The 12387-nt window shown below is 36.2% G+C and overlaps 1 protein-coding gene across 4 annotated transcripts in view; it reads right to left on the minus strand.

Moving 5' to 3' along the window:
• The window catches only part of COL12A1 (collagen type XII alpha 1 chain), a 115982-nt gene that overhangs the window by 77960 nt on the left and 25635 nt on the right, over positions 1-12387 (minus strand). For 2 of the 4 annotated variants that reach the window (XM_042939182.1, XM_042939179.1), the window contains 2 exons: positions 10535-10807; positions 1856-2128 (listed from right to left, as the gene is read on the minus strand). The exons of the other annotated variants lie outside the window; for them this stretch is intronic. In XM_042939182.1, the coding sequence (XP_042795116.1) occupies positions 1856-2128; positions 10535-10807 (546 nt within the window). The remainder of the gene's footprint in view (positions 1-1855; positions 2129-10534; positions 10808-12387) is intronic. 4 annotated transcript variants of the gene reach the window in all.

Below are 12387 nucleotides of genomic sequence, written 5' to 3' on the forward strand. Positions count from 1 at the left end.
TCTGAAAACTGTACGTTTCATTCCTGCCTACTCTGCTCCTAGTTCAAAAGAGGCCTTTCTGTTCACTTACCTTTAACTCAATCAATTAGTCAAAAAAATATTGAAAATTTCTTAGAGGCTCAGCTTCTTAGAGATGAAGGTTTATTTAGGGTTTCTGTTAACATATTTGCTTTTGGCTAAAACATATCCCCTGTGGATATTTTCAGTCCCAAATAAATATTTGAAGACTTAGTCTTTTTGGAAGAAGACACAAATGAGAAGATTTTTGAAAAAGCTCCCCTCTAAATACAGATACTTTTGTAACTGCTCAATCACATGAACTGTATCTTCACTCCTACAAATAAAGTTGGCTATATGTGTAATATCTGGCCTAGTTTATGAAATGATTTCTCTTTACAACAAATAAAGTTCTGCCAGATGAACTTCTGCCAAATTTTTAAACTACATCAGCCAATATATTCAGACACAAGAGTTCATTTACTACCATGGAAACCAATCATGTGAATATCTGAGCAATGTGCCTTTTCACATATTTAAGTTTCCAATAAGGAGTTTGTTTTAAATCTGGTTAATTTTGCACAAATTTAAACTTGGACACATTCTTCTGAGTTTTCCAGTGATTAAAAAAAGAGAGAGATGAGTTCTTCAGACAACTCTGACCAAAAGACTTCAAGACAACTTAAAATCAGGATATAGGACTTATCTAAAATTGCTCATGGCACTTCCCTCTCTTCTCTTTTACCCAAAAAAAAAATTCCCCACTTCTTCCACTTCTTTCTAATAAAAGGAAATTCAAGAAGGTCCCATTCTTTTCCCTTTTCCTCAAATCTTCCCAAAACAAAAGGAATAAAATCTTCTCCTACAAATTCTTAGAAATGCCTATACTTGGTGGTGCCTGGGTGGCTCAGCTGGTTAAGTGTCCAACTCCTGATTTTGGTTCAGGCCATGATCTCATGGTTCCTGGGATCAAGCACCACATCAGGCTCTGTTCTGACAGCAGCAAGCCCACTTGAGATTCTTTCTCTCCCTCTCTCTCGGTCCCTCCCCGGCTCGTGCTTGCACTTGCTCTATCTCTCTCTTAAAATAAATAAATAAAGTTAAAAAAAATAAATTCCTATTGTTAACAAATGGTTTTTTAGGAAAGAGAATTATGAAATGCTGGCACATCTTTCACCAACCAGCTGATAATAAATGATGATAGGTCATTCAAAACTATTCACAGGAAGGAATATTAATGATATTAAGGTAAACCGAAGCCATCAAAAAACACTGAGTGGACTTTTGATTTAACCTTACCAAATATAAAAGGAATAAAATAAAGACTCTAGGAATCTAGCATTAGTCTTGGGTATATAATAATCATAGCTTCAATAGCCACTATCATTTATCAATCAACTCTAAGTGGCTCGGCACTATGCTTAGCGCTTTGCACACTGTCATTTCATTTAATCTCAAGTCAACTCTTAGAGACTTCAATCTACAGATAAGCAAACTGAAACTCAAGGGAAATTAAGTAATTTGCCCAAAGTCACATAGCTATAAACGTGCCTGCATTCTCTTTGTCTCCATAGCTCCTGATCTAACTAGCTGACCACTCTATCAGGAAAAGAGACAAAGAGACAAATATAGGTAGTTGGATGGGATTCGATATTTCAAAATTTGATATAATTTTTATACTAAATGAACCAAGCAAACTTGAATTTAAACCACATTCTTTAAAAGATGCTAATTTTTCAGACCCCATTTGTCACATAAAAAGAAAGAAAGGCAAATGGTTAAACTGTCACTTGAGCTGATAGCTATTAGGTAGCACCAACACAAACACAAACACAAACACCCTCATGCTGTTACCTACATTCAGTCGTGGCTTCTCCATTCAAAGGTTCTCCTTCTCCACTGCTGTAAACTGCAAATACTGAAACTTTGTATTTGGTCTCTGGCTGCAGATTTTCTATCACAGTATGAATTGCATCTCTGGGAAGACTTTTCTCTCCAGTCTCAATATCGTCATAAAGCGATTTCCATGAAACCCTGTAACCTCGAACCATTCCTGGAGCAGATGTCCAATAAGCCCCAATTGATGTGTCAGTGATATCTTTAGTAACTAAATCCTTAGGTGAACCACGTTCTAGAATAGAAATGAAAGGGAAATCATTTTTCTGTTATCTACTAGATACGTAAATATTCCTTCATCCTAGTGCACATGCTAACTTGCTGAATTCAGACTCAGTTTGTCTAAGGTTGCCCATTCCTTCTTTCTGAGCCACCTGTCCTTTCCTGTCAGTGCAGCAGACTGATGCACTCAAACTTTAGAATCGTATCTGATTCCTACCTATCACCCTGGTCCCTGTACGTCCAGTCAGATCGTAAAGCCCCTGAGGACAAGGATGACATCCAAACATGAAGGGGTACGTGCCTAAAAACGTTTTCTCTTCAAAGGGAAAATTGCATCTAAATCCCAAAATTTTACATTTCATTCCGCTTTACAACATAGTCAGCCATCGTTCACAAAGATCTTTATATCTTTAGCATCATCTTTTTCTCTCTGATGTAACTTAAATAAGCTCATTTCAATGGATGACTTATAATAACTTCAACGACTTCATATCACTTGCAAATATTAATTCCAGCAATCGTTTTTTCATGAAAACTCTACTTGTTCATGCTATTTAAAAGTATAAGTGCAACCTTCCAATAGAGCTGAACTCTAATGAAACTAAAAACCACCAATTCCTCTGGAAAACTTAAAAGCCATCAGTCATCAAAATAAAACACACCACTTGTTCTAGCTGATCGAAAATGTCTGCTACTAAATTTTGGCTCTTTCAATTCAAAAAAGAAAAAAAAAATACAACCCAAATGGAAAAATATGGAAACCTCAACTTAATAGGAGGCACAGATGTCTTCCAATAAAACCCTCACTTTCCATAATTTAAATGTAAAATAAATATACAGGTCACTTTATATTGGCTACCTTTACTAGGGTTTATGCCACAGCATGACATAAATATAAAACTATCTGTCTCTACAGCATACATTTCATCAGTAATTGTTTTATATTCAAGCAAATGATATATAATGTTGTTACAAGAATTTTGAAGACTATTATTTTACTTGAAGAGTAAAAATGAGTATCTTAAAAAATACTCATGACGAAACAACTACATTTCAGCACAAAAAGTAAAGGTAAGAATAAATTTAAAAAAATAAATAAATCTGGATAGACAGAAACCTATCATACTGTAGAATTTAGAGGGAAAAATAAATAAAACAGGAGCTGGGCATCTTACCAGAGCCCAAGCACAAATGGAAAATTCTAACTCCATTAAAAATAACTTTAACTGCTGACAGGACATCTCATCTCTGGAGGGAAATTAGTTACATATTTCACTGAAACCCAGAATACTTATTTTCAAGAACACATTGACTTTTTTCCCCCCACAGTGCTTGAGGCTAATACTCATTTGAAGGCCTTCTTGAACTCTATTTCCTACTTAAATGGCCACATATTTTTATATTTTCTCTACTTGGGGGAATATAAACAAACTGTTTGTTTCTGATTCGGTTTGGTTGTTGCTTTTTAAGTTTTATTTTGTTTTGATCATTGACACCCCAGCAACTGGTCTCTAGATTTTCAATGTGCAGCACATGTTTCCTTTGCTTGATATACACCTTGTTTTCATATGTGCCTCTGAATTTCATAAACTGCAGCTAGGCATAGCCATTGTAAAATAGTTGTACTTGAAAGTGACTGAACTTAAATGAGCCAAAAGCTGCATTAATGGCACTCCAAAAAAAAAGTATAAGATAAATAGATAGAATATGGGAATATCCTCCAAATTAATACTGAAGTAACTTACAAATAATGGTTTCAGCATCTTTTCCATTCCAAGGTTGTGTTTCTCAGCCTGTTTTCCTCCCTACTTTGTACAGCACTGAGTTTGTGACACTATTTATTTCCATGACAACAGACATCAATCTCACAAACACAGGCTAATGATTTCTTTGTGAGAAAATAATAGTTAGACAATTATGGCTGAAGCAATCATACATTCACAAAGATATTTCTGGGCTACAAACAAAAGGAGCCTAGTTCACTAGACAAGCATTCCCATAGACTTTAATCAACTGTTTTAACACTCTCAGGACCTGGAAAGTTGGAACAAAATACTAGTAAAATTTCAGTAAATATCTTTGCAAGGTTTATCAATGTCCAGAAAAGAGTCTATAAAAGCACTTTTTGAAATACAAATGAAGCATTAACTAAAAAACATTCTTAAGTTATAATTAATGACATGACAACACTAAATCCAATAAGCACTGAGTAAATTCTCAATTACAGAAAACAATCCTCAAAAAATTATATTATCTGCCAGTGACACCCAAAGGCATTATATACAGGCAGTGGCATTGCAACATTCCTTATTAGTAACAAAGAAAATGAAATCCAAAGAAGGAAGAAAAGCACCTCAATCCAGAAGCCAAGACTGACAAGACAAACTGCTTCAACAGGCTTCAGTCGGCGTGATAAGAATATTCTTAAATATTAAGCTTATGCTCTTGTCAAACACATTGGTAAACTTTTTTTTCTCCCAAAAAAGCAGGAGGGTTGAGTATTCTAGCTGCTGCATTACACCCAAGAATTTTGAGAATATGATGTCCTTATGACAAGTAAATTTTATCAGACCTATAACCCTTTAAAAGTATTATTTAAATGGAATCTTAGCTTGGACAAATATTGGTTTACAAAAAAAAAATGAAGCAATTGAATTGTATCCTATGATACAATTGGCAGACTATCAAGTGGCCAAGCTGGTCTTAAGACCTGGTGTGCAACCAGCTGAGCAAGCCACCAGCAGGCTATGTCGCCCCCTGGGGCCCTGGAAAAAATAAATGGACTGGACTTGATAAGATACATAGAATCACCTGGGGTGCCAAAGAGTAGGCCATGCTCAAATCAATTAAATCGAAATACGTGGAGATATGCCTAAGCACTGATACTTCCTAAAAAATCTTTTAAATCTCTATTATTCTCATTCCCCTACAATTCTTTATTCTTTTCTCATTTCTTTCTTTTTCCTTATGCTCCTCTCTAAGGCCATTATTTGTTAGATGTGCTTGGTCAGTGCAGGAAGAAACCCTCACACTTGCTTTCACTCTGAAATAAGGTTCCTTCAAAATAAAGACAGGTATGGGGTGCCTGGGTGGCTCAATTGGTAAAGTGTTCAACTTTGGCCCAGGTCATGATCTCACAGTCCACGGGTTCAAGCCCTGTGTCAGGCTCTGTGCTGACAGCTCAGAGCCCGGAGCCTGCTTCAGATTCTGTGTCTCCCTCTCTCTCTGCCCCTCCCCTGCTCACCCTCTGTCTCTTTCTATCTCATGGCTGACCCTCAGAGAACTGAGAAGTGTATTGGATCTTCTCATCACATCCTTTCTCCCCCATAACACACGTGTGATGTTCACTGCTCTCTCCTCCCCTTCATCCTGTTTCAAAAGGAAGTGGCTCTCAACACATGCTTCTTATTCAAGAGTTGATCACATTTTCTTGTGAATGAGGTTCAACTGAAGTGTTACCTAGCTAGGCATTTGCTTTGGTTTAAAATACGAATTGCACATTTTGTCCTTGACCTGAGGAACTTCAGACATCAATAACTACAGAAAGAGTATTTGGCTTGGTTTGGTTAGATTGGGTTTGGGAGTCTCTTTAGAAAACCTGGGAAGGAAAAGGAAAGGAAGAGGAATAAGAAAGGAAAGATGTCAGAAGACCAGCGTGTAGCCTTTCGACAGGAGAGATTACTGTTTCTTAAAAGGGGAAGCTATAGAAACGGTCCAGTGAACAGGAACCAATGCCAGTAGTCTTTTTGCCCCTTTGTCACTATGCTTCCCAGAACCTGGATCCACTTCCACTTTAGCAAAGGCTTCCTACCTCCTCGAGTCCCTCTTTTCGCTCTGCCTCAAGACTTATAAATGTTTGTTTTATGATGTTTTAGTTTGTTCAAGATTTCACATAAGCAATATTGTTCTCAATAATATTTAATTTCATGGTACCTGTTTTCTGCTGTTCTGGGGTATATGCTTATGCTTTGAATATTACTTTTATTTCTGGTAATAGAATTTCTGGCAATCGTTTCAAACAAGTCCTCTTCTATAATGATGGCATGCCTTCATCTTCATCCTTCTCAATAGTTTTCCCAGCTACCTTATCCTCCCCAGTATAGTACCAGTATATTTATAAGAAATAACATGCTTTCCTGTCATAAATTTAAACACACAAAATTTATCAGTTTTTGAGATTTTGATACTCAATATCTCTTCTCTGATTATCAAACATATTTAGATATACTCAAAAGTCGTTTTTCTCATGCCTGCTCACATGCATCTCTGAGCAACCGTTGTGGGAAGTAATTTAGACAGGTGCATTTCTCATGATCTGAACATCCACAAGGGGTTGATTTCTGCTTTTTCCACATATGAAGCCAAAGAACTAATGCCTCATTTAAGTAACTTTCCTACGTTTCCTTAGCCCTTTTCCATTTGCTTTCTGAAAAGCAAATCATCATCCAATTCAAATATAATTATAACGCAAATTAGCCAATGATGATAACTGAAAAATTAATCATAATGAAATGAAACTGTATAAATTGTTCCAGTCAGCTTTCATTGAGTTTCACATACCACTTTCAAAAATAGAAATTAAATTGAAAATGTAATGTAAATCCTCTTCTAAATCAATTTGTCTTTTCCGTTAAAGCTCAGTTCAAAAGTCATCCAACTTTCCACAGCAGAATACAGAAAACCTGCTTCCGCGTTTATGTGGAAACATACTTGATTTACAGCCAATGAATTAGATCCACCACTCCAAAGGACAAAGTTCACTATTGATAAGCTAACAAGTACGTTAAGCAGTATGTAGTTCTTAAAAACCGCTTAACAAGTCACTCTTCAACCTCAAAGCCTGAGATTTCTTCCATAACTGTTATGTCTCCAACATGATTTAGATATTTCTCTGATGAGCCATTAATGTGCAGGAAAGGAAATATGAATTGCTGCTTGGTAATTGTGCTAAAGTTCCCAGGAAACCTCAGAGTTGTTATACTCAGAACATATAATTTTTCAAATTATGAGATAGCAATAAATCTAGGGAAACATAGAGACCTTATTTAGTCTGTCTTGGAGAGGCCCCACGCTACTCAACATCATGCAGAGGAATCCCTATGATGTGCTAAAAACCTCATTGTAACAAAATGTCAGCTGAGTTAGCTTGGTTTGATGTACAGGAAGTTCTTCATGTCTAGGAAGTTGGCAGGTTGCTATAGCAACTGCAACAAAGGAAATGTTGAAAAGTCATCTTTTCCATAGCCAAAAAACAACACTCAGAAACAAAACGAACCATGTTATTCCCAAACTGAAATTTTCATTCATTTGTGGTCAATCTTTGCATTAAAAATGGCCATTATTCATTTCAGGGTTTCTATGAACAGGTTTTCCTTTCTCTAAATACTAACAGTGACAATTAAAAGTTCCATCAGGACCTAAAGTACTTTTACATTACAACAGTGCTTTAGTAATTACATTAAATCTACTTTAACAACAACAACGGGGGGGGGGGGGGGGAATCATGTAAATCAAACCCAAGAGTTTGTGCTCAGATTCCTCTGAAGTTTGGATCTGAAATAGTAATAAACACTGTCTTTGTGATTCTATTTCACACAGTCCTAGAGCAAACCATGAACTTCCCCAATGCCAATGCTAATAAATCTCTCTTCCAGGGACAGGGGAATTTTCTGATCATTGGCTACATTTCAACAAACGAGGAAACGGATTTAAGTTAGGGATGGTTGTAGACCATACTAAATATTTTTTTTAATATTTTTTGAATTGAATAGAATGCACTTCAGACAATCCATAAAATTTCAACCTACAGAATGCTCTTGCCGGCTGGACCATGCCTCTGGATGGAAGAAACATTCCTTCAAGGTCTGCTCTTACCACCTTCTCTCCCAAGAGAAAAACAGATTAGAAAAACAGCGGCCCTCAAAAGCAGTTGCCTGGCTCTGTTTCTGGCTTTCCACTCCCTGCATTTACCATCATATCCTATTCCTGTATATGGTATGTGGATTTGGCTGAGTTAATACAATAAAATGAAATGGAATAACCAGGGGCAAAAATCTACTATTTTAATTTAGTCACAACTATGCTTTCACATATTTGTCAAGTTTACCACACATAATGCAATGGGATAAATATGTTAATAAAATCAGGCTGGCAGCATTTTATATAATCCTTCATTGTAGTAAAGAGCTTTGTGTAAATGGGAAAAAAGTATTATTACAATTCAATTATCAATTAACTATAGTTAATCATCTCACTTCCCTCCTTCTCAGGAAATTGAAAACAGTAATTTCTAAGATCTATTTTACTACTCATGTATCTCCCTTAGAGGTAATTTCTGATCAAATATGTGTGTCGGGGGGGGGGGGGGAGAGGGGGCACATGCATAGAAGTTGGTAGATTTTCTATACTACTTGTACAAAACTATAAAATTATAAACAGTTTAGCTATACACTTGGCTTAGAAAAATCACAGCTTAATAGAATATGTTTGCTATTAAATTAAAATGTGTATTTTGTTTTCTAAAGATTGTTAATATATTAGTAACAAAAATGCCCTAATTTTTAGCTTTAAGAGATTTGGACTGAGTATGAATATGGTTTGTTTTAAAGTAATAAAATGCAGAAAAATATCAGAAGGTTAAAAGGTATAAGAAGTAAAACTATTAAATCATTTCCAAGATATTCTTTATGAGAAATTTTCACAAACATCAATAACCTACAATTATTCTGTAAAAAAACAGAAGCTCAAAAGTTTATCCTTAAAAAATCCTATAAACAACCTATGTTGAAAGCCTATGGGAAGCACATGAGAAAGAGAACTTCAAAAGGTCAAAACAAAAAAACAAACTTTTCAGAAATTCTGGACGTTGCTCCAGATAGAAAGATCACATGCTTTACTGATTGGATTATGTCTCTGTAATTAAGGCAAATTCCATTTCTACTTCTTATTGTTTTCAAAACTTTAGGGTAGCTAATCAATATCTCCAAAATACTTACAAAAGCTTTATTTTTAGATATCAATCTTAAAGTGAATATTATTTCTCCTCATGAATTTTATATACATATAGTATTTTACAGTTCACAAAGAGTTTCGCTTAGAGTCTCCCATTCAATCTCCACGATAAATCTGGGAAGAAGGCTGAGCAATGATCATCCCCTCTTATAGATGGGAAAACTGAGACTCGAGGGGTTAAGAAAACATGTCCAGGTCACATGGCTAACTAGTCAAACCAGGACTCTTCTAGTAATCAGTATTGTACACACTGGTATTTAATCTTTCATTTAAATCCTCTTTTAAAAGTAGATTTCAGGGACTATTGGAATTAAACTCTTGGTCACCATTAGAGATAGGATTGATTAGAATATTTGTTTTTGTTTTAACTATTGACAAAGTCTTGAAGTTTTAATCAAAACTGTCTGTTGTGGGCCTTGTCCCTGTTAATTATAATATCTACAATCCTCCAAGCTCCCGGATCCACCAAATTTGACAGATATTTTACCTAAGGTCACTGTGACTTCACATCACAAAAGGTACTTCAGATTTGTTTTCTTCCTATAACTATTTTCAGTAAGTCATATAAAAGATGGTGATAACAAAAAGGAATCAATACCTGATTTCCATTTAGGCTTCCAGCTATGGTACTGACTCATTATTGTAATCATCCACTGATATTTCTTTTTAATATCACAACATTCTTATTGTGGTTAGGTTAAATTTGTATTTTCTCCTTCTTACACAACTTACTTTGTAGTTGTGGTGAGTTAAATGTAAGCTGCCATTATATTTCAAAAGATTCTAAGAAATATGAAGCCCTCTGGCAATTAACTCTGCAGAACCAAGGACATAGCTCCAGTCGTGTTGGTGGTTCTTGCTAAGTACCGCATTAACTTCAAACTTCTAACACAGAGCTGAATTTTAGAGGTCATTCAGAAAACAAACAAAGCAAAAACCTGGATTCTCATATTTCTCAAGCTGAATGCTTTTATGCATGGTGAATGAAATGAGACTCAGAGTCAGAAAAGTCTGAGTCTGTCTGCTCGTGAGTGATGGAAGCAGTCACATTACCTTGGGCAACCCAAATCCTTTTCACCCACAGATGTTCCCCAAGGCCCTTTCCCACCCTGAATATCACACACCTCCTCTCCACTCAACCAACCCATGGCATTAAGAACACATTTCTATGGCCTTATGATGCACTCAGCTTCCCGGTACACCTCTTCCTGATCACACGTGATTTTTTACAGTTGCTTGCATTCTATGTCTCTGAATCACAGGAAGTTTCATAGTTACTTTTCAATCCAAATTCCTTTTAAGAGAAAGGATAGCACATTTCTAGATTTTGTTCTCTGGAAACATTTTCAGCTTCCTAAACAAATCACCAACAAACTCAGGAATTTCTATAAAACATGACGGCAATTACCTTCAAGCGTTGCTCCTTCACCAAACAGGGCATCTCCAGCCCCGGATGCATACAAGGCTGTCACAGATAAGGCGTATTGTGTCCCTTCGTTTAATCCTCTCAGCACAGTTCTGTCTGTATCTCCCGTCACAGTAACCTCTTGAGTTTCACCCCCTGCCGCTGGGGTGTATGTGATGAGATACTGTTTCACTTTCCCCGGTGCTCTAGTCCAAGACAATTTCATAGTTGATGTTGTGGGGTCAGAAACTCTTAAGTCTCTTGGGTTCCCTCTAACTTCATTAAAAAACAAGAACAACATCAAAACTCATTATTGAATAAAATGACTTGAAAAACATTTTGTTGCTTTGCGTGTGGGGGTGCGTGTTGCGAGGGGGAGGGTGTCTGTGTTTGTGTGTGGGCGGCACGCACACCACATCAAATTTATATCCTGAGTGGTATTACAGCAATCGTAACTCTTGATTGGCCAACAGAGCCTAAGCATTTCTAAACTGGGCCTTATTTGTCAGTAGAAACAAATCAAAAGGCAACCCATTCCTCTTCAGTGTTTACATAGGTTAATATCTTTCATGTTACTCTCTTTGATGTTAAAAACTACAATCTTTTCTCTAAAAGTGGAACAAAGCCCTACAAATTGTAAATACGTTGATTAGTATCACAATGTAGGCTTTAACTCCTCCAAGAAATTCTCAATAAAAAGGATTTTATTGGTATCATGCTATGAACTTCTAAATGTAATAACCAGGAAATACACTGATGAGATAAAAATGATAAATGATCAAATGCTATCCTAGAAAAAGTCTTAAGGTAAGAAACAGCCCAAGTGAGGCCTTGCCTTGGGTAAAACTCAGGGGCTGTCCATCCCTTTGCAACTATGATGTTTGGCATTTCATGACTTTTCTGGTAGAGTGGTAATGTCATCTCTGAAGGGTCACAAGGCACCAATCCTATGACACTCTCCACTGGGCACACAACAGCTAACCACTTTCACTCCGAAAAACAGAAAGATGAAGAGCCACTGGATCTTTTTACAGTACCCAGCACAAAGGGTCCTAGATCCCCAACTAGAAAGAGAAAAAAGGAAGTGGTGACTTTCTGAAGGGCAGAGAGGAGGAAGAAATCAGATGGAAAGAGAAGGGGACTCCATAGGACAGGCTATTTAGCTGCTTACACTGGGAGGGAAGTGGTGACGCAGGCCATGCTGGGGTGGATATTCCTTACGAGTGTCTGACTCAGATTCACTGCTTATCGGCAACATGACTCTGAGCTATTATTTAGTATCCTCAGCCTTGACTTCCTTATAAAAAGGGATAATAATACTAACAATTCCATTGACTCTATGCATGGATCAAATAAGAAAATATATGAAAAGCTCTTTGCACAGAACCTGACACAAACAAGTCCTCAACAACTGTTCATTGTTGCGAATATGTTGTTATTGCTATCATTTTAAATTTAGAGAATAAAATGAAATAAATGAAATGAATAAATGAATAAAATGAAAATTATGAATGCCTTAATTTTTCTCAGTAAAACAAATATTTAACATTAATAATTTGCAGCAAATACCAGAATCTATCCTGGGGGCCTAACCATTTAGGTAAAAAACAGGTTATTATTTTAAAATCTTCCTGAAGAAGTAATATATAATCTGTTTCAATGGTGCAGAGCGGTTTGATTTTCAATCCCTAGTCATCCTTCAATTTATATCAGAATATGTAATCATGCTATTTTTAAAAGAATATGTAGATCATAAATAGTATTTGAGTTCTACGACACAAATAAATGCTGTCATAAGTCAGTCAAAAATTTGGGTAACTCCAGTCTAAAAGGACTACAGTCTAAAATACTCAGAT

The sequence above is a fragment of the Panthera leo genome, chromosome B2, assembly GCF_018350215.1.
Source record: "Panthera leo isolate Ple1 chromosome B2, P.leo_Ple1_pat1.1, whole genome shotgun sequence".
In the NCBI taxonomy this organism is placed as follows: Eukaryota; Metazoa; Chordata; class Mammalia; order Carnivora; family Felidae; genus Panthera; species Panthera leo.